Genomic DNA, 26,188 nt, shown 5'->3' with positions numbered 1-26,188 from the left:
GGCAGGGTGAGCAGAGCCTCCTGTGCTCCAGAGCCAGAGGTGCCCCCATGAAATGCCAGGCAGGGATGCAAATGAAAACAGAAGCATTTAATAGATGTGTGGACGAGAAAGGGCAGAGAAGGTACCAGGGCGGGGCGGGAAGGAGTACAGTAGCAGTCTGGAGAGGCACATTTGCAAGGCAGGGGAGTCCTGCTTTGGGCAGGAGTGCTCTGGGCCACTCAGCCTGCCTACTCTCTCCCAACAGCTGGGACCAGAGGCTGGCCCATCCCTACCTTTCTCGCCTGTAGCCTCAGGAAGAAGTAATTCCTTCCACTAAGTCGCAGGCTAGAGCAGCCCGGAGTGGTAGCAGCTGCGGACACAGGCGCACGGGTGGTGGGAGCCTTTACACCTGCTCAAGGCCCTTCAGTGCCTCCTTGCAGCATGTGGAGGGATCACGGGGAGGGGCTGCTCTCAGGATAGGGATAAAGCAATAGCCTAGCATGCACGGCCAGTGACCAGGGTGAAGCAACCAAGACGAGTGTGGGGGCAGGGAGGGGAGCTGGGGGCAGCGAGGCCACCCGCCAGGCTGTCCTGGGCCATGGGCCACGTTCAGAAGACGAAGGAAGAGGTGGGGCCCGCAGAGTTGAGTGCCTGCTCCGCCTGGGCCAGGCTGTCGCTGGCCTGGCGTTCCAGGTCCCAGCACTCCTGCAGTGTGTCCTGGAACTGCCGGCAGGCCTCCTCCAGGATGGAGCTGCTCTGGCTGGGCCAGGACTCCCAGTAGCCTGGCTCCACCCAGGGCTGGGCCTCGGTGGCTCTGGGGCCGGAACTGGAGCTGGGACGCAAGGAGCTGTCCAGGTCTCGGCACAGCTGGTAGAACTCACTACCACGCCCAATCACACGCTCACCGTCGACGGCTTTCAGGCCAGGCAGCAGCTCCCGGACTGCAGCCCAGTAGGAGGGGCTGGCACAGAGCGGGTTGCTGAGCCGGGCCAAAGGGTCTCGGAGCCGCAGGTACTCCAGGCACGGTAGCCCGGCCAGACACTGCAGCTGGCCCGGGGTGGCCAGTAGGTTGCCTGCGGCATTGAGACTCTGCAAGTTCTCACAGGTGGCCAGTGGCTCCAGGCCCGTTAGCCGATTGTTGGAGACATTGAGCACGGCCAGCTGGCGCAAGGAGGCCAGCGGGCCCAGGTGGGTAAGCGCGTTGCCTGATAGGTCCAGCCACTCCAGGCCCAGGCACTCTCCCAGGCAGCCCAGGTCGGCCAGTCCCACGCAACGCAGCTTCAGCAGCAGGATGGACTCCAGGGAGAACTCGCCTGTGCGCGACTTCAGCAGCTGGGGCGTGATTTGCAGCCCGCCAGCCTCTTCCGTCTTCTCCCCTGGAGGCTCCATGAGACGGAAGTCGGCTGGGATGGCCTGGGCCCTGGCAGGACTGTCACGGGGTTCCACTGGGGGTCAACTGGTGCTCGCCCCGAAGCAGGCACCTTCCACTCTCCCCAGGCCAGTGCCAGGAGGCCTGGTTCCAATTCCCTGCTCGAAGCCAGCCAGTCCCTGAAGAGAGACAATCAGTCAGCAGGCAGTACTTTCTGTGTCTTACGCAGCAGGTGACAGCAGGGAGTCTGACCCTGCTTTTACCATGAAAACCAACAATCTCGGCCAGGCAAGACCTGAAGACCAAGCTGGGACACAGCCCACAAAAACCATCTGAGTGACAGGGATGGGGTGCAGGCCTAACCCAATGGGAGCAGCCCAGACTGGCCCCGGCTGCTTAGGGCCATGCTGGACGGATTCAGGCCCAATATTACCATTTCTTTCTGTTAAATCCAAACCAGGGGCAAAACATCATTATTTTACTTTTTCAGTAACCACTCACGATCCATCCCTATTAATTTGGGGGTGTACTTTAAGCCATTATGTTTGAACAGGCAATAGGTAACCAGCATCACCAGTTTGTTTTCCTTCTGGGATAATCAATATACATGCAACGCAAATGAGAGCACATGTGCCTTGTTTGATTCAGTCAGTATTACTGCAATTCTAACAGCAATGAATTCAAACTTGTTTCCAGATTATATGGGCCAAATGGTGCCTCTGGTTGGAGCTGTAGAGCATAAGAAGTTGGCCTTTAGTCCTAAAGGAGGAAACTGAGGTCAAGGTAGCGAAGGGTCAGGGAAGGCTGGGGTAAGTGGCCGGCTAGGTCCCACACCCTTGCTCCTACCACTTCACTGCCCGCCAAAGCCAGCTCTTTTACTCTGGCCTCAGCTGGACAGATCAATGGAACAGCACTGTTATATGTGCCAGACAGCATGGTGCCTGCTGCAAATACAACATAAATTTCCCAAAGGGCAGGCTGTCTTGGTGGGAGGGGAGGGTGGCTCCAGAAAGCCAGGATGGGCACATCAAATTGCCAGGGGCTGCAGGACCAGGTGAGTCCAGGTGCCAGTGCATGACTGTGGCACAAAGCGGGGGTGGCCTGGTGGAGGGACCGCAAGATTTAAGCAGGAAGGAAAATAACAGACCTCTTCCAAGCGCAGCTTTCCCAACCTGGCAGACTTTGGCCAGGTCCAGTCCCAGGAGTCTCACCCAGGCCGGCGGGGTGATACCTGCCCTGCAGATCTGATGCAGGGTGTCGGCGACTCCCGAGTCTGAGTTTACACATCAACACTTTTCATTTTCCCCTCTCCAAGGAAACCAGGCCCAGAGCCTGGTCCACTTAGCTCCTCCCACACCATCAACAAAGATATTTACTATGTTCCCAACCAGGGAGGTAGCGAGGATGTAAACAGTTTTGCCATCCTTATGTACTCCCCACCCCGTCTGGGAAGGCGAGTCCTTGCGCTTATGGCCCCCATTTCCTTATCTAGCTCCCTTCTAGTCTGCAACACTCCAGTTCATTCTCTTTTATTTATACCTCATTTCTTTCCAAAAGGAACTGGAAGCATCTGCCAAGAAGTGTGGATTCCCTCAATGGGAATGGAATCTTTTGGGGTTTGTAAACAGGGAGTGATGCAATCAACTTTGCATTTGATTAAAGCTGCTCTGGCCCCTAAGATGGGGGGTGCAGGAGGAGCACCAGGTACTAGAAACCTGTCTGCTATGAAAACAAAAGATACAGGCCCTAAGGAGGGCAGGAAGCAATGGGGAGGAGGAAAGAGGGTCTAGGACAATTGGGAATCCGGCTGGGTGACTGTATGCAAGGGGCTCCTTTCTTTTTTTTTTTTTTTTTGAGACAGAGTTTCACTCTTGTTGCCATGGCTGGAGTGCAGGGGTGCAATGGCGCGATCTCAGCTCACCGCAACCTCCGTCTCCCGGGTTCAAGCGATTCTCCTGCCTCAGCCTCCCAAGTGGATGGGATTACAGGTGTGTACCATCATGCCTGGCTAATTTTTGTAGTTTTAGTAGAGATGGGGTTTCACCATGTTGGCCAGGCTGGTCTCGAACTCCCAACCTCAGATGATCCCACCTGCCTCGGCCTCCCAAAGTGTTGGGATTACAGGCATGAGCCACCCCACCTGGACTGGGGCTCCCTTCTCAGGCATGTGAAATACAGCTGGGACAGGTTGGAGACAAGAAGACATCCAGCTACACAGCACTCAGCTTGAGTGAGTGTGGCATGGGGCTCAGGAGGCAGCTGGAGCTCCAGGCTGGAGGGATCCAGGCACCATCAGCAGGGAGATGGCAGCTGGCATCAAGGAAGGCATGCAGTGCTCAGGGCCAACCATGCTGGGGACATAGAGCTCTCTAAGAACCCGCAGGCCTCTCTCCAGGAGCATGCACCCCTCCCACCCACCCACTATTTCAGGAGTGAATGTGGAAGACGTCCTGTACACAACGAGCAGCAGAGGTGGAGGCTAACCTATGCGGCTGAACGAATGAGTCTGTGAAGGATTCTGCCAAGCAGCCAGAGGGAGGAGAACACGGAAGGCTTTTAAGGAGTGAGACCAACACTGCTAGGATGCCCCACTGGACTCAGACAAGATGAGGCTGGAGACACAGCCACTGGATGAGCAGTCCTGGGCACAGGTGAGACCAAAGTGGGACTGCAGAGGTTAAGTGAATGCCCTGAGGAACTGGGTCAGTGGCTTTTTAGATAGAGATGATGGCTCAGCAAAGGGAGAGACCAAAGAAGCAGGCAGACAGAGGCAGGCAACTGTGCATGCACACACCAGGAACATGGTTTACAGAAGAGGAAACGGAGCAGAAAGACCCCAATGGGACAGAAATCGGCCCTTCCCTGCTGCCCTCCAACACACAGCCCTGCACCAGTGTGGCTCCGTCCTGCCCTCACCACGATGCAGGCCGCCTGGGTCTTGGTGATGGGTCGTGCAAAACCCTCATTCTCTTGGGGGTCAGTGACCTCTGCTGTGTTTCTGGTCCATCACCTGCACACTGCAAACAGGTAGCCCGGTAAGAACAAGAACCAGCCGGTGCCCATCTGTGCAACCCCAACTAACATCAGGCTGCCCGCAGACATAAAGAGGATGGCTTCCCGCATGTCCACCAGGTTCAGCACTCCTCCAGTGGGAGCCGTCCTTGTCCTAACTATGGAAATGAAGGGAACAAAGACCTGGCCCAGCAAGAGAGTCTGGAAAGAGGACTGGTGACAAGGATGGCACTTGGGCCCTTTGAGGGAGGTTGACTGAGAACCAGAGAAGACGGTCCCAGGCCTTGGTGAGTGTCTTCTACCTGGGAAATGATGCCCGAAGGGCAAAGCTAAGTCTAGGGGGAGGAATGCTTCAACCCAGAGAAGCCTCGGGTGGACTGGAGGCTCTAACGCTCTAGAAGAGGGGTTCCCAACCCTGGCACTACTGCCATCTGGGCAGGCTAAGCCTTGGTTGTGGAGGCTGTCCTGTGCATTGAAGGGTGCTGAGCAGCATCACTGGCCTTTGTCCACTAGACAACAACAGAACCACTCCCCTTACCCCACTTGGAACAACTAAAAATGCCTCCAGACATTGTCAATGTCCACTGGGAGACAAAACTGCCCCTAGATGAAAGTGAAGTTTCTAGAGCCCAAGCCCCCTGGTTTGGTGCCATCAAGCTCTCTCACCCTCTTCCTTTCACCCCCACCCAATCTTCTCACATTCTTCTCCCAAGCCTCGCTGCCTCACCAGTCCTCTCCCGGAACATGAGCCCGCTCAGTGATGCCACAAAGCAGAGCCACGATGCCACTTCCAAGAACAGTTCCGACTGCTCAAGGACGGAAGCACAGACACGCACGCTGCCTAAGGCAACCTGAGGATGCATCCCATTCCCAGATCCTCCGCGCTCCGACATGTGAGTCAGGATCCTGCGAGTGAGGTGCAGGACACTGCAGGGAGAGATCCAGCAAGCCCTGCCCCTCCTATCCAGATGCAATGGCGTCAGAGCCAGGGGCAGTAGTAAGGTCCCTCCCCAAGACAAACCCAGCCTCCTATCACCTGTGAATGTGTCCCCATCACTCCACTCCCACACCTAGTGCTACAGGCAGTGGAGTGATCTAAGCAATCTGGAGGCCAGACTTTAATTCAAATCATACTATTCCAGTCATTGAAAATGTTTACAAAACTTTATTTAACAGGTGCAGTTACTATACTGTGAAAATGAAAATATCACATACTAAACAGTACCTAGGGTATGATCTCAATGTAAAAGAGGGAAAAATGTCAAACTGTTGATAGAGGCTATCTCTGAATGAAAGGAGTATAGTTAATTTTTCCTGCTTCCTTACATTTTCAGTAATATCCAAATGTCAGAATGAATTGGTCACAGTGAAACACAGGGCTGGCAACCCATCTAGGAGAGGCAAGGGAACAGGTTGCTGGGGCTGCCAGCCACTAAGGGGAGAGTCTGTCCCGTCACCTCCATGGCCAGTGACATGCTGCAAGTTAGGCCTGGAGCCTTCCCTGCCTCTTCCGACCTGCATCTCAGCAGCCACCCTACCCAGTGACCAGGAACCCTTAGGCTACCTGGGTGCAAGTCTTGCGGGGTTGACGGGCCACCCCCTTCTTTCTTCTCCTGTCCAATCCCTTGTACACTTTTTGAGAAAGCAAGCCTCTTAAGGGCATGTATCCACTTACCCACACAGACAAGGTGTATTCAAGGACCTTCACACCCACTTATGTTTTAACAGAGCATCACATGTACAAAGCCACGTAGTACAAAATTCACAGTCACCTATGAAGAGAGTAAGCCTCTTCTCGGCACATACTGCTAGACATAAAGGAAGTAATGGGGAGATGGAAAATGACATCTCCCAGAAAAAAAAAAAAAAAAAAATGGCAATCTGTCAAGTGAGAAACTGACCCTTTCTTACCAAATAGGTTTAAGATTCTGGCCATCAGCATGTGGCACCCAGGATGTAACACCCGGCTCTCTGCTTTGACCTACGACAGACAGGGGCTCTCTAGGAGTTCATGGGCAGGGTGAGCACTGGCACCTGCCATGTCTGCCATCCCACCCTGAGCGGACTGCAGGGCCTGTATCCCTTTGGCCAGGTCACCACTAGAGCAGATGAGGGGAGGCGAGGTGTAGTTGGGGAACTGCTCCAGGTTGGTCTTCAAGTATGCTCAATGGCCTCCACCTTGAGAAAAGAGTTTTGCTCTACAAGGGTGAGGCTGTTCAGGGAGGCAAATATGCTTTCAGAGAAGGCTCTTGTCGGGGGTAAGACAGATAGATGGTGGCCAGGCTTCTTGCTTCTTCTCCCAGGAAGCCAGGGGGTAGTCCTGGGCTCCAACGGTCTCATTCTCCCAGATACGTCCTGACAATGATGCTGGCCCAGTGGCTCTTCGTGGAGAGTGAGTCCCCACTCCTCTCGGAGGCCAACAGCCCCACGCTATCCAGCAAGCCCTTCTCCCTCTGGGCCAGCAGGAAGGCCCCAGAGCAGCCAGTGCTCTGCAGGGGCTCCCCCAGCTCTTCCTCTCCACCTCGCAGCTCCTGGCTACCCTGGTGGGGTCCACGCACAGACCCCTGGGGCTTTGCAGGGGGCTGGGGGCAGTCAAAGAGTATTCAGACACCCTAATCTCCTTCACCTTGTACACAAGGACTTGCTTCCAGTGGTCAATGTCGGCCCCCACAGGAAGGATGGCCTCAATCTTGCCTTTGAAGCAACGGTCCAGCAAGGTGGCCAGCACAAACTCCTCGCGGTAGAAGAGCTCATTGAGTTGACAGTCGGTGCAGAGCTGCAGGGCCAACCCCTTAGCCAGCTGGATGGCTGCGCCCGCCTCCCCGACACTCTGCTCCTGAAAGTGTCCGTGAACCTGCTCCAGGAAGATGTGCAGGTAGTGCAGCTGGGGCAGCACCTGGCTCAGAGAGGCCTGCACCACACTCACCTCGCGGACCGCCATCTGGAAGGGCTGCAGGAGCTTGCTGAGGCTGTCTGCCAGGCTCCAGAATGTGGCCGACAAGGTGACACCAGCCTTCTCCAGCTGGTGCCTGCCTTTGTACTCTTGAAGGGGCTGCTGCTGCTCCACCGGCTACTCCAGCAGGTGGTAGGCCAAGACCCAGTGGGCCAAGAGCTCCTCAAGAGGCAGGTGGGCCGGGAGGGCGTGCTGGCGCTAGAGCTGGGTGACGTGCCCCCGGGTCTCCACAGAGCTTTAGAAATGGCTGCAGATGGCCCTGGCAGTGCCCAGGATGATCTGGACACTGTGATGGTGACACAGAAAGTTTCTCACCAGGGAGTCAAGGCAGTGGGTGAAACAATGGATGTGGGTATAGCCCTTGCTCTTGGCCACCTGCTCCAGGCTGGGGCAGCCGCTCGATACCAGTAAGCCCACTCCTGAACCCCCCCACCTTGAAAATGTTTCACAGGAGACTAGGGTTCCACTGGATTGCCCAACACTTGATCTCTGGCTACTGGAAGACTGAAAATTAGACTAAGGTGCTGAGACACCAAGGGACACCAAGGTTAGGTGAGGGTTTCCTAATCCTAGGGCATGGCACTTGCTTCATACCCCAGATCCGTCCTTCACTGGATTGGGCTAGGCCTACCATCCACAACAGGGGGTATGTGTGTGTATTCATAAAAAAACGTGACTTGGGAAGGCTAAATGTTAAGACCAGTGCCCCTGTACCCCTCCTGTGCTGTCCAGGGAAGGATATATGAAGCAAGGATTAAAATTCTTAACTTTTCCCAATTCTTGGGTTCAAGGGAGCCCCGTAAGGGAGGGCCTCTTCATGTGGTGTGCACAGCTGGCATCCTGCCCTGCTGCAGCGCTGATTCAGTATCACGGTAACTAAGGAGAAAAGGGGGCCTCGTTTACATCCTGTAGGATCACCAAGAACCTCCCTTGCTGGGCTGAAATGGGACAAGCGTGATAGAACGTGTTCAGGGGTGCACATCTGATCCTGGGTTTGTTTTCCCCTGATGCTGCCCCCTCTAGTTCCTGTATTTGTCTGGACTTTGTAGTAGTTGGTGACTGCTAGGTGGCCTAGTTTGTGTAAATATACTGTGTTGGTCTTTCTCCATGTTCTTTTGGGGTTTTATTATTTACAAACTTTTTTGTATTGAGAGAAAAATGGCCAAGGCATCTTTACAGAAAGTTCTGAACCAGGCAAAAAGGATGTAAAACATGAGTTTGGGGGGCCCTCGTATTGAAGTAGGGACCTTGAACTATCTTTTCTTTGTGTTTCCCTTCCTCTATTTCCTATTTTGGACCAGATCTTCTGCCCTAAAAACTCGACTTCTATCCTACCCAGCTCTCCATTCACCTCCCCCAAAAGAAAACCTACATACCCACACACGCATATATTGAATTCTTGGGCTGTCTCTGCAACTCTTAAATGATGTATGTGAACAACCTGAAGAAATTAGGAACCCTCCATCTCTTGTTCCCAACCTGAGTCAATGTGGTTCACCCCAAACACTTAAGACACTGCTTTATTTGGATGGATCAAACCTACTTAATCTGTAATCTCAAAGGAGGGAGAAGCGACCAGGGGCTTCCACGTAGAAGTGGGGTCAGGAGACCAGGCAAAGGAATATGAGTATATATCCAAGTCACTTGGGAATTTTGTGCAGGTGCAAGGAACCTTTTTTTTTTTTGAGACCAGGTCTTGCTCTGTCACCCAGACTGGAGTGGAGTGGCACAATCTTGGCTCACTGCAGCCTCAACCTCCCAGGCTTAAGCAATCCTCCCACCTCAGCCTCCCGAGTAGCTGGAACTACAGGTGTACACCAACACGCCTGACTAATTCTATTTTTTTTTTTTTTTTTGAGACAGAGTCGCGCTCTGTCGCCCGGGCTGGAGTGCAGTGGCCGGATCTCAGCTCACTGCAAGCTCCACCTCCCGGGTTTACACCATTCTCCTGCCTCAGCCTCCTGAGTAGCTGGGACTACAGGCGCCCGCCACCTCGCCCGGCTAGTTTTTTGTATTTTTTAGTAGAGACGGGGTTTCACCGTGTTAGCCAGGATGGTCTCGATCTCCTGACCTCTGATCCGCCCGTCTTGGCCTCCCAAAGTGCTAGAATTACAGGCTTGAGCCACCGCACCCGGCAATTCTTTCTATTTTTTTGTAGAGACAAGGTCTCACTATGTTGCCCAGGCTGGATTCCAACTCCTGGGCTCACGCAATCTTCCTTCCTTGGCCTCCTAAAGTGCTGGGACTATAGGGGTGAGCCACCACACCCGGCCCAGTGCAAGAACTTATGTCAAAGTGGCTACAAGATTGTTTAAAAGGAGACAGATGAATGTAACCCCATGTTTAATGCTAGAAACCAAAGCTTTATGTGAAATCTTGAATTTAGGGGCAGGGAGGGAGGGTAGAAAGGCTTGTACCTTCCCTAATCCCTGGCCCCTCATTCCTGAACTGCAGGAGACCAAGCCCCTTGGGTTTTGGTTACTCCATCTCTGGGATGCATCTATTGGATGACTGATTTTTCTGTACCAGGTACTTCCTTTCCCATTTCCTAATCACTTTGTAACACACATGCTGACCCTTTTCACTTCCCTTCTCCTTTCCCTGGAAAGATATAATGAATAAAGACTTTCTGGTACTGAAACTCAAAAAAAAAAAAAAAAAAAAAAGATAAAAAAGATCTGACAATGAGTGATGTTAAACATTATTCACCAGGGTAATGTTGAAAAAGAGTCACCAGAGATGGCAGGGCTGCCTGTATAACAGGGGACAAGACGGCTAAGAAGGCTCAAGCAAGACTCTGGGCAGAGGAGGAGCTCCTTCCAGCCAGAAGAGCCTCAGAAGGGTTAAGTGGCAGCAGCTTCAAGCCCATCTCGCAAGAACTTTCAGCCACCAAGAAATCCAAGAACTGAAGGCCTACTGCAGGGTGACGATTGTGGAGGGGCTAGGTTAAGCTGCAAAGGAAACACAGGCTGCTGTCCTGGGCCCACAACTGCTCTCGGATGTCACGCTGGAGGGGACTTAACTCACACTTCATGACTAAGGAAACTGCCACCACAGAGTGTGAACATCCAGGCCTCCAGAGGCCGTCTGCAGAACAGGGTCACACTCCAAAATCTTTTTTTTTTTTTCAGACTGGGGCTTGCTCTGTCACCCAGGCTGGAATGCAGTGGCATGATCTAGCTTGTTCCAACCTCTGCCTCTGGGTACAAGTAATCCTCGCAATCTCAGCCTCCCAAGTAGCTGGGACTACAGATGTGCACCACCATACACAGCTAATTTTTGTGTTTTTTGTAGAGACGGGATTTCACCATGTTGCCCAAGCTGGTCTTGAACTCCTGGGCTCAAGCGACTCCCCTGCCTCAGCCTCCCAAAGTACTGGGATTACAGGTGTGAGCCACTGCGCCTAGCACACCCCAAAATCTTCATCTTAAGACCTACCCAGTTACCCCAGGACACCAATCTTGTTCTGTTTCCCAATTAGCTTTGTCTCATCATAAATGCTATACTCTGTAGATACTCTTGATTCACTCAATCATTTAACAGAAAGTCATCAAATGTCTACTTTGAGCCAGCACTGTGCATTCAAGATATGAATAGAAGAGAGTAGTTGCCTGGCTGGCACTTGGGGCTCAGGATGAGATGACAACCTAGAAATGGGCTCATTACTAGACCAGGGGGAAAGTAGGGTATGGTGCTACGAGGTGGGGAGGGATCCCTGGGGGGCCCCCAGGCTGACCTACTGAGAAATACTGTCTTGCAAGGGGTTGTTTACCTTAGGCTATTGCTTCACAATCTTCAATCCCCGCAGACCCATCAGGGAGATCTGGGATCTTGTGTCATCACTGGTACAACAGTAACACCACCATGTTCTCTTCCACGGGAGTACTTCAGGATGACAGTGCAGCTGGCACTTTTGAGAGTCAACCTTCAATCCAAATGAATCTAAAATGTAAATTTAAAAAAAAAAAGTCATTGACAAATTCCAGTACTTTATTACTAAGAAGTTATTTGTGGCTGGGTGTGGTGGCTCACGCCTGTAATCCTAGCACTTTGGGAAGCCAAGGTGGGTGGACTGCTTTGAACTCAGGAGGTTGAGACCAGCCTGGGCAACATGGCGAAACCTTATCTTTACAAAAAAAAAAAAAAAAATACAAAAAATCAGCCAGCTGTGATGGCCCATGCCTGTGGTCCCAGCTTCTTGGCAGGCTGAGGCTGGAAGATGGCTTGAGCAGGGAAGTGGAGGTTGCAGTGAGGCGTGATCGCACCACTGCACTCCAGCCTAAGCAACAGAGCCAGACCCTGTCTCAAAAGAAAGAAGTTACTGTGACACACATCACCACAGCTGACAACACACTGGAGGCCTACAACCACAACAAGGCAAGATTCCAAGGGCTTCCAAGCTGAGGCACGGCCTTTTGGGCTGCACGCCTGCGCACAGTCGATCATGTGGGCGGCAGTCGGGAAAGCGCCCTAGCCAGGCCTCACAGGAAGCAGGCACATCCCTGGGAGGCAAAAGGGAAAGAGGGCCAGGCCGGGGTGACGGCAGGGCGGGTGATGGCAGAGCGGGTGGAGGAGACTGTGGGGAGAGCTGTTCAGGAGGTGGCCCATGCCTAAGCCTTGAGTGGAAGAGGAGGAAACGATGGAGAGAGACTCCATAGTGATCCTCTTTACTCATACAGGTCCATGTGGGCTATTTTGGGGCAAATCTTCAGGCAAGTTTCTAGAGAAACTGAGGGAAAACACCAGAGGGGCTGCCCAGGTAATGCTGACAATACAGGGAGGTGAGAGGATGAGCAGATCTCAAAGGTGACTGAGAGGCAGAGGAGAGAGACAAAGAAAAACCAAAGTAAAGTGAAGTTAAGGAAACCAAGAAAAGACTTTCCAAAAGCAGTGGTCAGCGGGGTCAAAGGTCCCTTCAGTGGGCGGTACAGCAGGAAGTAGGGGAGAAGCAGGAACCAGGAATGCTGGAGGTGGGGGTGGGAGAGAAAAGGCTTGGCTCAGTCCCTAAACAGAGAGAAGATGCCCTGGGAAGAGCGGGGAGGCTAACTACACAGGCAAGAGAAGCTTCCTAGAGAAAGGGATCCAGGACACAGGCGGTGGAAGGGATCGGCCTCAGAGACCAGGAAGAAATCTTATTTTTCCTGACAGAGGAAGTAGGATGGGACTGGTGACAGGCAAGTCCTGGAGTGCAGCACAGTAGGGAAGTGAGGCAGCTTATGCCTGAGAGCCAGGCGTGTTGACTGTTCAGGGGGAGACTGTTCAGTGTTGACTGTAAAGGCAGCCAGCGGCTGGCTGAGTGATCTGGTTTAGCCTGGGCTGGGAAGCACCTCCGCACACTGGTTCAAGAAATTAGACACGTTCTTCTCATTGGTCTTATCAGGCCTTTTCCCAAGTGCGTGCCCAGAAGGAAAGGGGCCACTCTTCTACTTCTCTTGTGCCTGCAAGAGAAGTAGAACTCTACCCTGGGCATTCCATGATTATGCCAGGATCATGGATCACTCCTCACTCCGCCCAGGCCCTCCCGCCCCCTCTGCTCTCAACTCCAGCACTGCGTGGGGGAGGGAGTGTCTACTCCACTCCCACCAGACAGGGGATTTTAAGCACCTGCTGGGCCCACAAGTCTCATCTTCCTCCACAACATCTGTGAGAAGATTGAAAGGTGGTGAGAGAAAGGGATTGGAAGAGACGAACGTGTGAAAGGAAAAGAGGAGAGTAAGCCACTGTGTTTTGGGGTTTTGTCCCACATGCAAATTTGACTACCTATAAAGCCTAAGCGGCCGGGCGGCGGTGGTTCACGCCTGTAATCCCAGCACTTTGGGAGGCTGAGGCGGGTGGATCACGAGGTCAGGAGATCCAGACCATCCTGGCTAACACAGTGAAATCCCGTCTCTACTGAAAATACAAAAAAAAAAAAAAATTATCGAGGCGTGGTGGCGGGCGCCTGTAGTCCCAGCTACTCGGGAGGCTGAGGCAGGAGAACCGTGTGAACCCGGAAGGTGGAGCTTGCAGTGAGCCGAGATCGCGCCACTGCACTCCAGCCTGGGCGACAGAGCGAGACTCTGTCTCAAAAAAAATTAAAAAATAAAAAATCCTAAGCAAGATGTTTTGAATAATAATCATGCATCATTGGGTTTCATACTGTGCAAAAAAATGACACAAAGTGAGATGTGATTCAAACGACATGGCAGCACTCTGCTCTTTTCTGGAAGCTTAGGGCTTAACAATGGAGTCAGAGCATGTCAGAGCCTCGTCTACACTATGGGAATACTAAGCACCCGCCTCAAGAGATTGTTAGGGTTAAACGAGTTAATATCATAGTATTTCAGGGCAGTTCGCAGCACAGAGGGAGCGATGGGTAAGGGCTGACTGTTTCGGAAGATTCTGGCCTCGCCCAGTGTGTTTGGGCGCGGGGGCAAGGCTGGCCAATGAGGTGGCCCCCCGGTGCCGGCACAGTCCCGACAGCCGCCCCCTCCCCTGAACCTCTGCGGCCCAGTTCCCGCTTACCTGAGGGGTGGAGCCGGCAGCCCGCGGAGCCGCTGGCCAAGCTGGGAAGTCCGGCGCAACTCCACACCGCAGAGCCGGCGCCTCCTCGGCAGGTAAGAGCCGCAGCCCCGCCGCCAGCCGCTTAGCGGCCCCTGACCCCTGGGCTCCTTGCCCACCACCCGACGGGTTGGCCAACGTGCTTCTTCAAGCGCCGCAGGCCTGAGCTCCTGGAACGCACCCAGGGGCCTGGCCAAAGGCCGTAGTGGGCGCTCTGGATTCCAGGATGCACCAGGGGTTACTTCCGGGAACGCAGCTCGCGGGGGTCTCCGCGCGCACCCCCTGCCCCGCAGTTGGTACGTTCCTCCTGCCTGCGGCCCCTGAGTGCGCAGGCGTAGGCAGCGCGGCAAAGCGGCCGGAAGCAAAGGGGCCGTGAGGTTGACAGTTGGTAATCGTTTATCGGTGCGGTCTTAGAGAAAGGACCTCCAAGCCCTTATTCAATACATGTTGGGTGGGTGGTCACATGTGCCAGTCTCCGGACAGATGGCGGCCTAGATTTCCTCCCGGACTCGGTGGCACCCAAGGCCCCCTACACGCCGGCGCTGTGCGTGCCAGGCTGACCACCCGAGTGCGACCCGGGCCTCGTCCGCACGTGCAGACGGAAGGAGCCACAAAGACAATAAGAATCCAGGTCTCCCCGCGTGGAAGGCTCATCTGTCGATTCAGGAAACCCATTCAGGGTGTCTCCTGGTGTCCCGATCCAGGCCCTAAGAGAGGGTTCTTGGATATCATGCAAGAAAGAATTCAGGGCAAGCCCATAAAGTGAAAGCAAGTTTATTAAGAAAGCAAAGAAATAAAAGAATGGCTACTCCATGGGCAGAGTAGCCCCAGGGCTACTCGTTACCCATTTTTGTGTTTATTTCTTGATTATATGCTAAACAAAAGTTGGATTATTCATTAGTTTCAGAGAAAGGGGTGGGCAGTTCCCGGAACTGAGGGTTCCTCCCCTTTTTAGAGCATATAGGGTATTTCGCGATGGTGTCATGGCATCTGTAAACTGTCATGGTGCTGGTAGGAGTGTCTTTTAGCAGCTAATGCGTTATCATTAGCGCATAATGAGCAGTGAGGACCACCAGAGGTCCCTCCCATTGCCACCTTGGTTTTGGTGGGGTTTAGCGGGCTTCTTTACTGCAACCTGTGTTATCAGCAAGGTCTTTATGACCTGTATCTTGTGCCAGCCTTCTATCTCATCCTGTGATTTAGAATGCCTAACCTCCTATGAATGCAGCCCAGTTGGGCTCAGCCTCATTTTACTCAGCCCTTATTCAAGATGGAGTAATTCTGGTTTAAACACCTCTGACCCTGGGGCAAATACCTGCTGCCTGATGACTCCCAGAAGTCCTAAACACCCAACCCAGAGAACGTCTGGGCCTGCATCCGCTCTGGTGCTCTGCCACTCCTGCAGGCTACAAATTGTGTGGGAGCCAAAGAAGTCATGTTCCCTGGGTGAGCGCGAAATGCCTCTTTGTCCCATGTTGGTTCCACATGTGCACCAAATGAACCACTTTTGTCTCCCTGGCTACCTTGAATTTCTTTCCGCCTCCTGAGTTGGACATATTCAAGGGGCTGTCCTGGGGGCAGGCTTCCCTAGTCTTCCCAGGGGCAACCTTAGCTTTTCCCATCTCTTTCAGATGACCCTCCTCCTGTCCCAAGCAAATTAACGCCAAGCCAGTTTTGTTCTCCAGCTTGGGCTACAGCTGGGACCCCTGCCCAAGAATAGTGATTTTTATCTTTACACTTTATCCAAGTTATTTTTATTTTTATTTTTTTGAGATGGAGTCTCACTCTCTTGCTTAGGCTGGAGTGCAGTGGTGTGATCTCAGCTCACTGCAACCTCCACCTCCTGGGTCCAAGCGATTCTCCTGCCTCAGCCTCCCAAGTAGCTAAGACTACAGGCATGAACCACCACACCTGGCTAATTTTTGTATTTTTAGTAGAGAAGGGATTTCACCATATTGGCCAGGGTGGTCTTGAACTCCTGACCTCAAGTGATCTGCCCGCCTTGGCCTACAAAAGTGCTGGGATTATAGGTGTGCGCCACCCTGCCCAGCCATACCCAAGTTATTTTTAATCTCACTTGATCTTCTCCATGCCTCAGAGATGGAAGTATTAGTTTCTGCGTTATACAGATGAGAAAATTGAGATGCACACAGCGTGTTACAGTAGGAAATGGGACTAAAAGAAAAATCATTCAAACAATTGTTAAGATGAGAGACTTGGCCGGGCGCGGTGGCTCAAGCCTGTAATCCCAGCACTTTGGGAGGCCGAGACGGGCGGATCACGAGGTCAGGAGATCGAGACCATCCTGGCTAACACGGTGAAACCCCGTCTCTACTAAAATACAAAAAAAACTAGCCGGGCGAGGTGGCGGGCGCCTGTAGTCCCAGCTACTCGGGAGGCTGAGGCAGGAGAATGGCGTAAACCCGGGAGGCGGAGCTTGCAGTGAGCTGAGATCTGGCCACTGCACTCCAGTCCGGGCGTCCGAGCGAGCCTCCGCCTCAAAAAAAAAAAAAAAAAAAAAAAAAAAAAAAAAAAAAAGATGAGAGACTTTATTCAAGAACAGCTGCAATAGGGGCTGTGCAGTAGGGGCAAAAAGATCAGGCTTAACATCAAATACAAGGACAGGTGGAGATTTATAGTTAAGCAACAGGGTGGAGGTCAGCAGATGGAAAATTACTGAGAGGACACATAAAGCCTAGGGAGATTTTTTGCTGAATGCAAGCCAAGGTGATCAGATACCAAGGGTAGGGGATTTTTGTTGAACTGACTCAGCAGGATTCTTGCTAAAACTGAACTAAGTGAGCTAAGGACCAGCCCAGGGTCAGGGCCTATTCAAAAAGAGGACTGAGAGGAGACTGACTCAAGTTTAGCCAAGGAGTGAGTTCTTTTCATGAGCCACCAATGATTTGGGTTGTATCGTCAGAGGCGTCCTAACCAGAGTGACTCTATCCTAAATAAAGGTTGGAGAAGGCAAGACCTGCTGGGTTGCATTCCCAGGAAGTTAGCACTCTTGATCACAACATGTTTATTGTTGAGGAAACAAGTTAATGGAAAAAGGCATTCTTGTTTTGTTTTGGAGTCTCACTCTGTTGCCGAGGCTGGAGTGCAGTGCCACCATCTTGGCTTACTGCATTCTCTGCCTCCCGGGTTCAATTGATCCTCCTGCTTCAGCCTCCGAAGTAGCTGGAATTACAGGTATGCACCACTTTACCTGGCTAATTTTTATATTTTTAGTAGAGACAGGGTTTTGCCATATTGGCCAGGCTGGTCTCGAACTCCTGACCTCAAGTGATCCACCTGCCTCATCCTCCCAAAGTGCTGGGATTACAGGCGTGAGCCATGGCACCCAGCCTGGAAAAAGGCATTCTTAATTTAAACTATGTTTCGCTCTAAAGATAATAGTCCACTCATAAATGTTTGCTGAAATTAATTGCACAAGAGAATAACAATACAAATAGTCTGTCACAAGCCGATCACAAGCCTTTATAATAAAATACACTATTCTTACCCCTAATATCCTACACAAGGAAGCATTACATTTGAGGTAGGGCATTCTTCCTCTTGCTTCCTGAGGACACCCTACTCTAAGATATTAGTTTCTAATAAACCATTTTAACTTTACTGTACTCTGCGACTCACCCTGAATTGTTTCCTGTGCAAGATCTAAGAACCTGCCCTTGGGGTCTGGGATGAAACCCCTTTTCTGGTAAGAGTACTGTTACATGGGATCCATACAATGGGTTCAGAGCTGGTCCCTTTCTAGCGTTAATCCAGAAACACTCTAAAACAAGGAGTTTCTTACTCAAAAGAGGGCAAAAGACCAGTCAGGGATGGACTGGGAGAGGACGAAGGGAAGGAAATGCTGGTCTTCCTGTAGGTGCAAAACTTTTCGCTGCAGCCAAGCCGACTTTCAGGAGGGAGGACCTAAAATCATCTCGTTTTGGTAGGTGTTTTACAAAAGGATAAATAGGACTGACTCCTGCCTCTAGAGCTTCCAGATACAGCATCCCTGTTTGCCCCGTTTGCAGGGGTGACAGAAAGTGGGAAGTAGCTACATTAGCTGCTGACTGTCTTGGGTCAGGGGAGAGGCTGGTGGGGTTAGTCCCAACAGTGTTTTAAAATGTAGAGTAACTGTCAAGACTGGAGTCAGGGCGAACAAACAAACAATAAATAAATACAAAGTAATTGGATGGACAAAGTGCTTTGCCTCCATCTTCCCAAAGGCAAAGGCACCTGAATTTGCTAGCCTGCCCTAACTCTTCCTGGACCATTTCATAGCCTTGTGGAATGTCAGAGCTAGACAGATTCTTAAGAAGTCTGTTCTGGGCCAGGCGTGGTGGCTCACGCCTGTAATCCCAGCACTTTGGGAGGCCGAGGCAGGTGAATCACATGAGGTCAGGAGTTGGAAACCAGACTGAGAAACCGGGAGAAACCCCGTTTCTACTAAAAATACAAAATTAGCTAGGCATGGTGGCGCATGCCTGTAATCCCAGCTATTCGGGAGGCCAAGGCAGGAGAATCACTTGAACCCAGGAGGCGGAGCTTATGGTGAGCCGAGATCACGTCACTGGACTCCATCCTGCCTGGGCAACAGAGCTAGACTCTGTCTCAAAAAAAAAAAAAAATCTGTTCCACACCCCCAATTTTACAAATGCTGTGCAGTGAATACGTGTCAGAGTCACTCGACTTGGAACTGCGGATTTTCCCGGTAGAGTGTATACTTTAACTCTTACTTGCTCAGTAATAGACCAGGTGAAGATTAAATCCACATTTTTGTCTACAGCCCAGGTATCTACCTACTTCAGCAGTGGTTTGGGATGTAGAAGGACCTGGGAAACTTGTTTGAAAATGCAGAATACAGGGCCCACACCCATTCTATGGGTCTGGAACGAGCCCAGAAAATGACTTTTAAAGTAAACCCCTAAGGGAGTGAAATGCATCAGAATCACACGGTATCTGTAAGCTTTTGAAAAACACTGATCTAAAGCAAACTTTTGGGCTCACAGGCCCCTAAAGAACCTTGAAAAACTCTGTACATTTTTTGTTTGTTTGTTTTGTTGTTGTTGTTGTTGAGATGGAGTCTCACTCTGTCACCCAGGCTGGAGTGCAGTGGTGTGATCTTGGCTCCCTGGGTTCAAGCGATTCTTCTGCCTCAGCCTCCTGAGTAGCTGGGACTATAGCTCGGTGCCACCACGCCTGGCTAATTTTCGTATTTTTGGTACAGACGGGGTTTCACCATATTGGCCAGGCTGGTCTTGAACTCCTGATCTCGTGATCCGCCTGCCTCGGCCTCCCAAAGTGCTGGGATTACAGGTATGAGCCACCACACCTGGCAACTCTGTACATTTTAAAGTTGGCATCTTTATTAGTTTTCCAGGACTACAGTAAGAAAATACCACAAACAGGATAGCCTGAAAAACAGAAAGGTATTGTCTCTTGGTTCTGGAGGGTAGAAGTCTGAAATCAAGGTTTTGTAGTCTCTCTGAAAGCTCCAGGAAAGAATCTGTTCCGTGTCTTTTTCTTAGCTTGTGGTGCTCCCAGAAATCCCTCTTGTCTTTTGGCAGAGATAAGACCACTCCATAATGATCTCTGAGCACAGACAAAACAAGAACATTATCCAAACCACAGGAAACCCCCCTATCCTGGCTGATACAAATGACTACTGCTTTTCACCATCGTAGCTTTAGCCTCCCTCTATTCTTCTCGTCTTCTCCATAAGAATTATCTAAAAAATACACAATTATAGAATTGCCCCTACTTCCCGACATCATCCCATTGAGAGGAAATCCCCATTTTCTTGCACCCTCCCCCAAATCTACTAAAACAAGCTCTGTCCTATAGAAAGTCCTTTTTAACACCCTCTTGTGAGACACCCCATAGGTCTCTGGTTTACTTTCTTCTTCCTTGCAAGGAGCCAATAAACCCAACCCCATTCAACTGCACATGTATTCTTGGTGGTCATAGATGTATAGAGAAAAGTCATAATCCATTTCCTCAGCTACTGAAATGGATTCAACAAAATTCAATATCCATCTGGATAATAACTCGATTGTAGTGAAATAGAAATAGATGCCTGTTTTCTTAGCATGATCAAATATATCCACCTCAACCTTAAAGGTAGTATAATGCTTACATGGAAAACATGAAATGTATTCCTGTTAAATTCAAGAATAAGATAATCACATATACTATTACCATTATCATTTAACATTGTTCTGGTGGTTTTAGTCAACACCAGTAGTTAAGAGAGAGAAATTAGAGGCTTATTAACTGGAAGATAAGAGGTAAAATTATCATCATTTCAAGTGACTTGATTGCATAAATGAGAAACACAAGATAATTAACTGACAAAAATTACTAGAGCTAATAAAATAATTCAGTAAGGTGTCTGGCTTTAATATTGATAAATGGAAATCGAAAGCCACCATCTATGCAGACAACAACCAGTTAGAAAATGTAAAGGCAGGCCAGACGCAGTGGCCTACACCTGTAATCCTGGCACTTTGGGAGGCCGCCAAGGCAGGCAGATCACTTGAGCCCATAAGTTCAAGACCAGCCTGGCCAACATGGAGAAACCCTGTCTCTACTAAAAATACAAAAACTTAGCTGGGCATGATGGTGCACGCCTATAATCCTAGTTACTTGGGAGGCTGAGACACGAGAATCACTGCCAGAAGGCAGAGGTTGCAGTGAGCTGAGATCGTGCCATTGCACAACAGAAGGAAATTCATTAAATAAATGAAGGAAGGAAGGAAAGACTCCAGCTGTTTACTAACAATAAAAAAGATTAAGCATCAAGGAAAAAGCTTAGCAGAAAATGTACAAAATCTATGTGAAAAACCCAAACCTTTAAGCATCACTAAAGACAACAAAAAGAAAACCTGAATAAATGGAAAAGCATATCACGTTCAGGGGCAGGAGGACTAAATATCTAAAAGATATCTGTTCTCCCTAAAATAGGCTACCAATTTAACGTAATCCCAGGAAAAATTCCAACAGGAACTTTTAAGAACCAGATTCTCAGCCAGGCATGGTGGCTTATGCCTGTAATCCCAGCACTTTAGGAGGCTGAAGTGGGTGGATCACGAGGTCAAGAGATCGAGACCATCCTGGCCAACATGGTGAAACCCCTTCTCTACTAAAAATACAAAAATTAGCTGGGCATGATAGCACACACCTGTAGTCCCAGCTACTTGGGAGGCTGAGGCAGAAGAATCACTTGAACCCAGGAGACGGAGGTTGCAGTGAGCTGAGATCGAGCCACTGCACTCCAGCCTGGCAACAGAGTGAGACTCCGCCTCAAGAAAAAAAAAAAAAGAACCAGATTCTAGAGCTCAGGTGGAAAATAAACAAGAACAGCTAGAAAAATTCAGATAAAGAATAGCGATGGCTGGGGGTTGGTAGGAACAAGCCCTGACACATATCAACATATATTTAAAGCTACTACAGGCGAAACACTATGTATTTGTGCAATGTATTGACAGCCAGATTAATGGAATGGAATAAAAAGTCTAAAAACAGTCCCAGTGTATTGCATAAAGCAAGCATGGTACATCCACATGATGGAATATTAGGCATTCATTTTTGTTGTTTGTTTTTTGAGACAGAGTTTCACTTTTGTTGCCCAGGCTGAAGTGCAATGGTGTGATCTCGGCTCACTGCAACCTCCACCTCCTGGGTTCAAGGGATTCTCCTGCCTCAGCCTCCTGAGTAGCTGAGATTACAGGTATGTGCCATCATGCCCAGCTAATTTTGTATTTTTGGTAGAGACGGGGTTTCTCCATGTTGGTCAGGCTGGTCTTGAACTCCTGACCTCAGGTGATCCACCTGCCTTGGCCTCCCAAAGTGCTGGAATTACAGGCATGAGCTACCACGCCTGGCCTATGCATTCATTTTTAAAAATAAGGAAACTGTGTACTGATATGGACTGACTTTTCAGGATACATCGTTAAGTCAGTTTAAAAAAAAAAGAGTATAGTCTTGGGAGTGTTTGTGTTTTAAAAAGGGGAGAATACATGCATGTATGAATATACATAAGCATGTACATGTTTACTTCTACATGCTAGAGTTTCTCTGGAAAAGACATACAAGAACTTGTAACAATGACCCAGGGAGGGGAACTGTGTTGTCAAGGGGCAAAGAGGGCATTTTCACTGTGAGCTAATTTGTACCTTTTGAATTTTATTTCATAGGAATGTCCTTCCTAATCAAAAACTGCAGTAAAATATGTTGAATGCTAATAACGAATTAGTATGTAAAACGTACAACATATTTTCCTTATAATTTTTTTTTTTTTTTTTTGAGGCGGAGTCTAGCTCTGTCACCCAGGTTGGAGTACAGTGGCCGGATCTCGGCTCACTGCAAGCGCCGCCTCCCGGGTTCACGCCATTCTCCTGCCTCAGTCTCCCGAGTAGCTGGGACTACAGGTGCCTGCCACCTCGCCCGGCTAGTTTTTTGTATTTTTTAGTAGAGATGGGGTTTCACCATGTTAACCAGGATGGTCTCGATCTCCTGACTTCATGATCCGCCCATCTCGGCCTCCCAAAGTGCTGGGATTACAGGCTTGAGCCACCGTGCCCGGCCAATTTCCTTATAATTTTTTACTCCTTCCATCCTGAGCATCTTTTCTGTATTTTTTGGCTATGTGCATATCCGCTTTGGAAGTGCTGTTCAGTATTGGGTTGTCTTTTCCTGACTGATTTGTAGGCGTTGCTAGCATCTTTGGCTGCATATCCTCTGCCAGATGTATGGATTGTAAAGATCCTCCCCAGCTGTAGCTTGCCATTTCCGCCTTCATCGTGTGTTAGCAGGACAGAAGTTTATCATGATGACGTTCAATTTTAATGAATTTTGATTTTAATGAAGTTCAGTTTGTCAGTCTTCTATAGTCATTGCTTTTTGTGTCCTTTTAGAGAAATCTTTGCCTACTTCATCACTTGTATATATTTTAAAATAATAAATATATATAATAATAATATTATTATTATTTTGAAACAAGGTCTTGCTTTGTCGCCCTGGCTGGAGTGCAGTGGCGTGATCACAGTTCACTGCAGCCTTGACCTCCTGGGTTCAAGCAAGCTGCTCGCCTCAGCCTTGTGAGTAGCTGGGACTACAGGTGTGTGCCACTGTGCCCAATTAACTTTCGTTTTTTTTTTGTTTGTTTTTTTTTGTAGAGATGGGATTTTGCCATGTTGCTCAGGCTGGTCTTGGGCTCAAGGGATCCATCCACCTTAGCCTTCCCATGTGCTGGGATTACAGGCATGAGCCACCAAGCCCAGCCTTAAACATTGTTTTTAAATAATAAAACATTTTAAACATCTAGAAAAGCACAAAAAATATTGTTTCAGATACCCACAAAAAACACCTCAAAGAGTAGCTATATGTTTGCCACATTTGCTTCAGACATCTCCCTGTCTTTTTCAAAGAAAAAATTGTGACATACCCAAAGCTCCATCGCCCCCACCCTATTTTCTTTCCCTATTTCCTTCTTCTGAGCCAATCAGTACCCTGAGGTAGAGGCTGATCACTCTCTTCTATAAGCCAGGGTTCTTTGGTGCAAACAATAGACATAACTCTACCTATTAATAGTTTAAGGAAAAATGCATTTTCTAAGGTGTATTAAATAGTTCAAGAATCCTTGGCAGGGCTAGAGGAAGAGCTTCTAGGTTAAATCCAGGAACAAGGCTGACAACTATTCCACAAAACTGGTCACATAAAGTCACTGACCCCAGATACCTTCGGCTCCTGCCACAGTGATGGAGCTAACGCCACTGCCACTTACCCTAGGAGACACGCATACAGCCACAGTGCCACATGAGCAAGCTGCCACCACCCCTACTACCACAGCTTAGCATGAATGACCTGAGGACTAGACTACATGCAGAACCTCACTCGCCCTGGAGGGGCCATACGGCTCCAGTACTGTGCTTGCCAGAAGAGCTCCATCCTGTGCATGGCCTCTGCCTCGAGTTGCTCATTTCTGCCACTAACGCTTACCCAGGTGCATCTTCTTCATAATCCCCAAGTGCCTTGCAAAAGCTGGCTCCAAAGATTTCTGGGAAATGTTGTTTTTAGCTTTCCAGGCTCCAGGCAGGTCCCCAGGGAGCTGCCAAGAAGGCTTAGTGAGCCCTTCCAGTGTCTGTCAAATAATCCAGTATGTGTATGTCCATTACTCTCTCTCTCTCTCTCTCTCTCTCTCTCTCTCTCTCTCTCTCTCTCTAGGTAATGTAAACCAAAAATAAAATTCTAAGGCCCTCCAACCATCTGAATGCACACCTCCTCTTGGCCAGGGCATTCCAAAGTTAACCTGAAACACTGGTTCAGGCCATGATGGGAAGGGAGGGTTGGATATGCCTCACTGTATCCTCCTCCCTTTTGGATTTCAGGAAGAGCTAATGGTAATTAACATCAACATAGACCTTAAGTCTGATAAGAAACATTTACAATCTATTCTGTGAAGCCTGCTACCTGGAGGCTTCATCTGCATGATCAAACCTTGGTCTCCACAATCCCTTATCATAACCCAGACATTTCTCTCTATTGATTCCAGGTCTTTGGATAATAACTTGACCCTTTCAACTGATTGCCAACGAGAAACTTTAAAATCTACCTATGACCTGGAACACCTTACCCACCCCGCCCAGCTCACCCCATTTCAAGTTGTCCCAGCTTTCTGAACTGTCACATGTGTCCGTAGAGAAGACCACCCAGGCCGGGCGCGGTGGCTCAAGCCTGTAATCCCAGCACTTTGGGAGGCCGAGACGGGCGGATCACGAGGTCAGGAGATCGAGACCATCCTGGCTAACACTGTGAAACCCCGTCTCTACTAAAAATACAAAAATTAGCTGGACATGGTGGTGCATGCCTGTAATCCCAGCTACTTGGGAGGCTGAGGCAGGGAAGTTGATTGAAGCCAGGAGACGGAGGTTGCAGTGAGCCGAGATCATGCCACTGCACTCTAGCCTGGGCGACAGAGCAAGACTCTGTCTTAAAAAAAAAAAAAAAAAAAAAATTAAGAGCTACAGTTACTTTAAAAAAAAAGAGAGAGAATTCATTTATAAGTTTATAATAAACCAATAAATTTATTAATCTCTTTTCTTGGTAGATATTTTCACTTATCTAAAAGTATCTTCTTATGTGATTTCTTTTTTGACTCATCGGTTCCTTAGTTGTATTAATTTTCATATTTATGTAAATTTCCCAAATAGCCTTCTGTAACTGATTTTTAATCTCATTGCATTGTGGTCAGAAAATAGGCATTTCTTATTTCAGCCCTTTTAAGCATATCAAGGTCTTATTTTATGGCTTAATGTATAGTCTTTCCTGAATAAATTTCCATGTGTACTTTAGAAGAATGTGTGTTGTTCTCTCACTGGGTGCAGTGTTCTATAGATGTCTGTTAGATCTAGTTGTGTTATAATGTTGTTCAAGTCTTCTATTTCCTCATGGATTATGTATAGTTGTTCTACCTATTTTGAAGTCTCCAACTATTTTTGTTGACTTATCTATTTCTCCTTTCATATCTGTTCCTTTTGTCTGATTTTGCTTCATGTATTTTGATGTAGCTGTTGTCAGGTGCATATATGTTTATAATTGTTATGTTTTCTTTATGGATTGTTCCAAACCTTTGCCTAATTTCTAGAGTTCTGAAAAAGTTGATACTGACTATTGTTGCTAGGCTGGCTTGCTTTTTCTTTCTTTCTTTCTTTCTTTCTTTCTTTCTTTCTTTCTTTCTTTCTTTCTTTCTTTCTTTCTTTCTTCCTTCCTTCCTTCCTTCCTTCCTTCCTTCCTTCCTTCCTTTCTCTTTCCTTCTTTCCTTTTTTCTTCTTTCTCTCCCTTCCTTCCTTCCTTTCTTCCTTCCCTCTCTCCTTCCCTCCCTCCCTCCTTTGTTCCTTCTTTCCTTCTCTTCTTCCTTCCTCCCTCCCTTCCTTCCTTCCTTCTTTCCTTCCATCCTTCCTTCTTTCTTTCTTTTTTTTGTCAGTGTTCTTGTTGTTTTTGTGGAGGAACAGCTTTTTGGAGATCCTTACTCTACCATTCCTGATGATGTCTCTCTGCAGTTTCTAATAAGAGAAAGTCTCTGAGAGTTTCAAATAGAAGTATACATTTATGTTGTGTGTTCTTGGAAAGACCTTTTTTTTTTTGACTCATTTTTACATAAAATAAGAAAACAATTGGTAAACACTAGGGTAAAATAAACTTTAGCATAATTAACAACTACTAAACTGGCCATTTTTACATGAGCATATGAGGTGTGACGTGAATCTGAAAACTGATCCAACTAGTAGGCATCATTTCAACGTCACTAGAAGAGTCAATCTGATGAGTCTCTGTCAATG

General features: G+C 49.1%; 2 protein-coding genes and 1 long non-coding RNA gene across 5 annotated transcripts in view; 1 reads left to right on the top strand and 2 right to left on the bottom strand.

The window, feature by feature from the left end:
- Positions 1-66: 66 nt before the first annotated feature.
- LRRC61 (leucine rich repeat containing 61) lies at positions 67-14,699 on the bottom strand. 2 transcript variants are annotated; one of them, XM_017887805.1, is made up of 3 exons: positions 13,818-14,699; positions 11,086-11,255; positions 67-1,527 (listed from the first exon to the last, which is right to left on the bottom strand). In XM_017887805.1, the coding sequence occupies exon 3, from the start codon at positions 1,366-1,368 to the stop codon at positions 589-591; it is 780 nt and encodes a 259-aa protein (XP_017743294.1). In that variant the 5' UTR covers positions 1,369-1,527; positions 11,086-11,255; positions 13,818-14,699; the 3' UTR covers positions 67-588. The 2 variants fall into 2 exon arrangements, with proteins under 2 accessions (XP_017743294.1, XP_017743295.1); XM_017887806.1 differs by lacking the exon at positions 13,818-14,699 and adding an exon at positions 13,074-13,144.
- Positions 5,510-9,036, bottom strand: ZBED10 (Putative protein ZBED10P). Its single transcript, XM_017887807.1, is given in 3 exon segments — positions 5,510-6,708; positions 6,710-6,866; positions 6,869-9,036. Coding segments are annotated over 3 exon segments (702 nt in total). The 5' UTR covers positions 7,302-9,036; the 3' UTR covers positions 5,510-6,596.
- LOC108539249 (uncharacterized) overlaps positions 13,822-26,188 on the top strand; it is a 26,697-nt gene continuing 14,330 nt past the window's right edge. Inside the window, exon 1 of one of the 2 annotated variants that reach the window (XR_001888310.1) lies at positions 13,822-13,909. This is a non-coding gene — a long non-coding RNA (uncharacterized LOC108539249). Of the gene's footprint in view, positions 13,910-21,535; positions 21,580-26,188 lie in introns of those variants that run through there. The other variant, XR_001888309.1, reaches the window with a different exon arrangement.

This window comes from Rhinopithecus bieti, unplaced genomic scaffold (assembly GCF_001698545.2).
Source record: "Rhinopithecus bieti isolate Rb0 unplaced genomic scaffold, ASM169854v2 scaffold_17795, whole genome shotgun sequence".
Classification (NCBI taxonomy): Eukaryota; Metazoa; Chordata; class Mammalia; order Primates; family Cercopithecidae; genus Rhinopithecus; species Rhinopithecus bieti.
The sequence above is the reverse complement of the archived record's forward strand: the minus strand, read 5'-3'. Positions and strand labels throughout refer to the sequence as shown.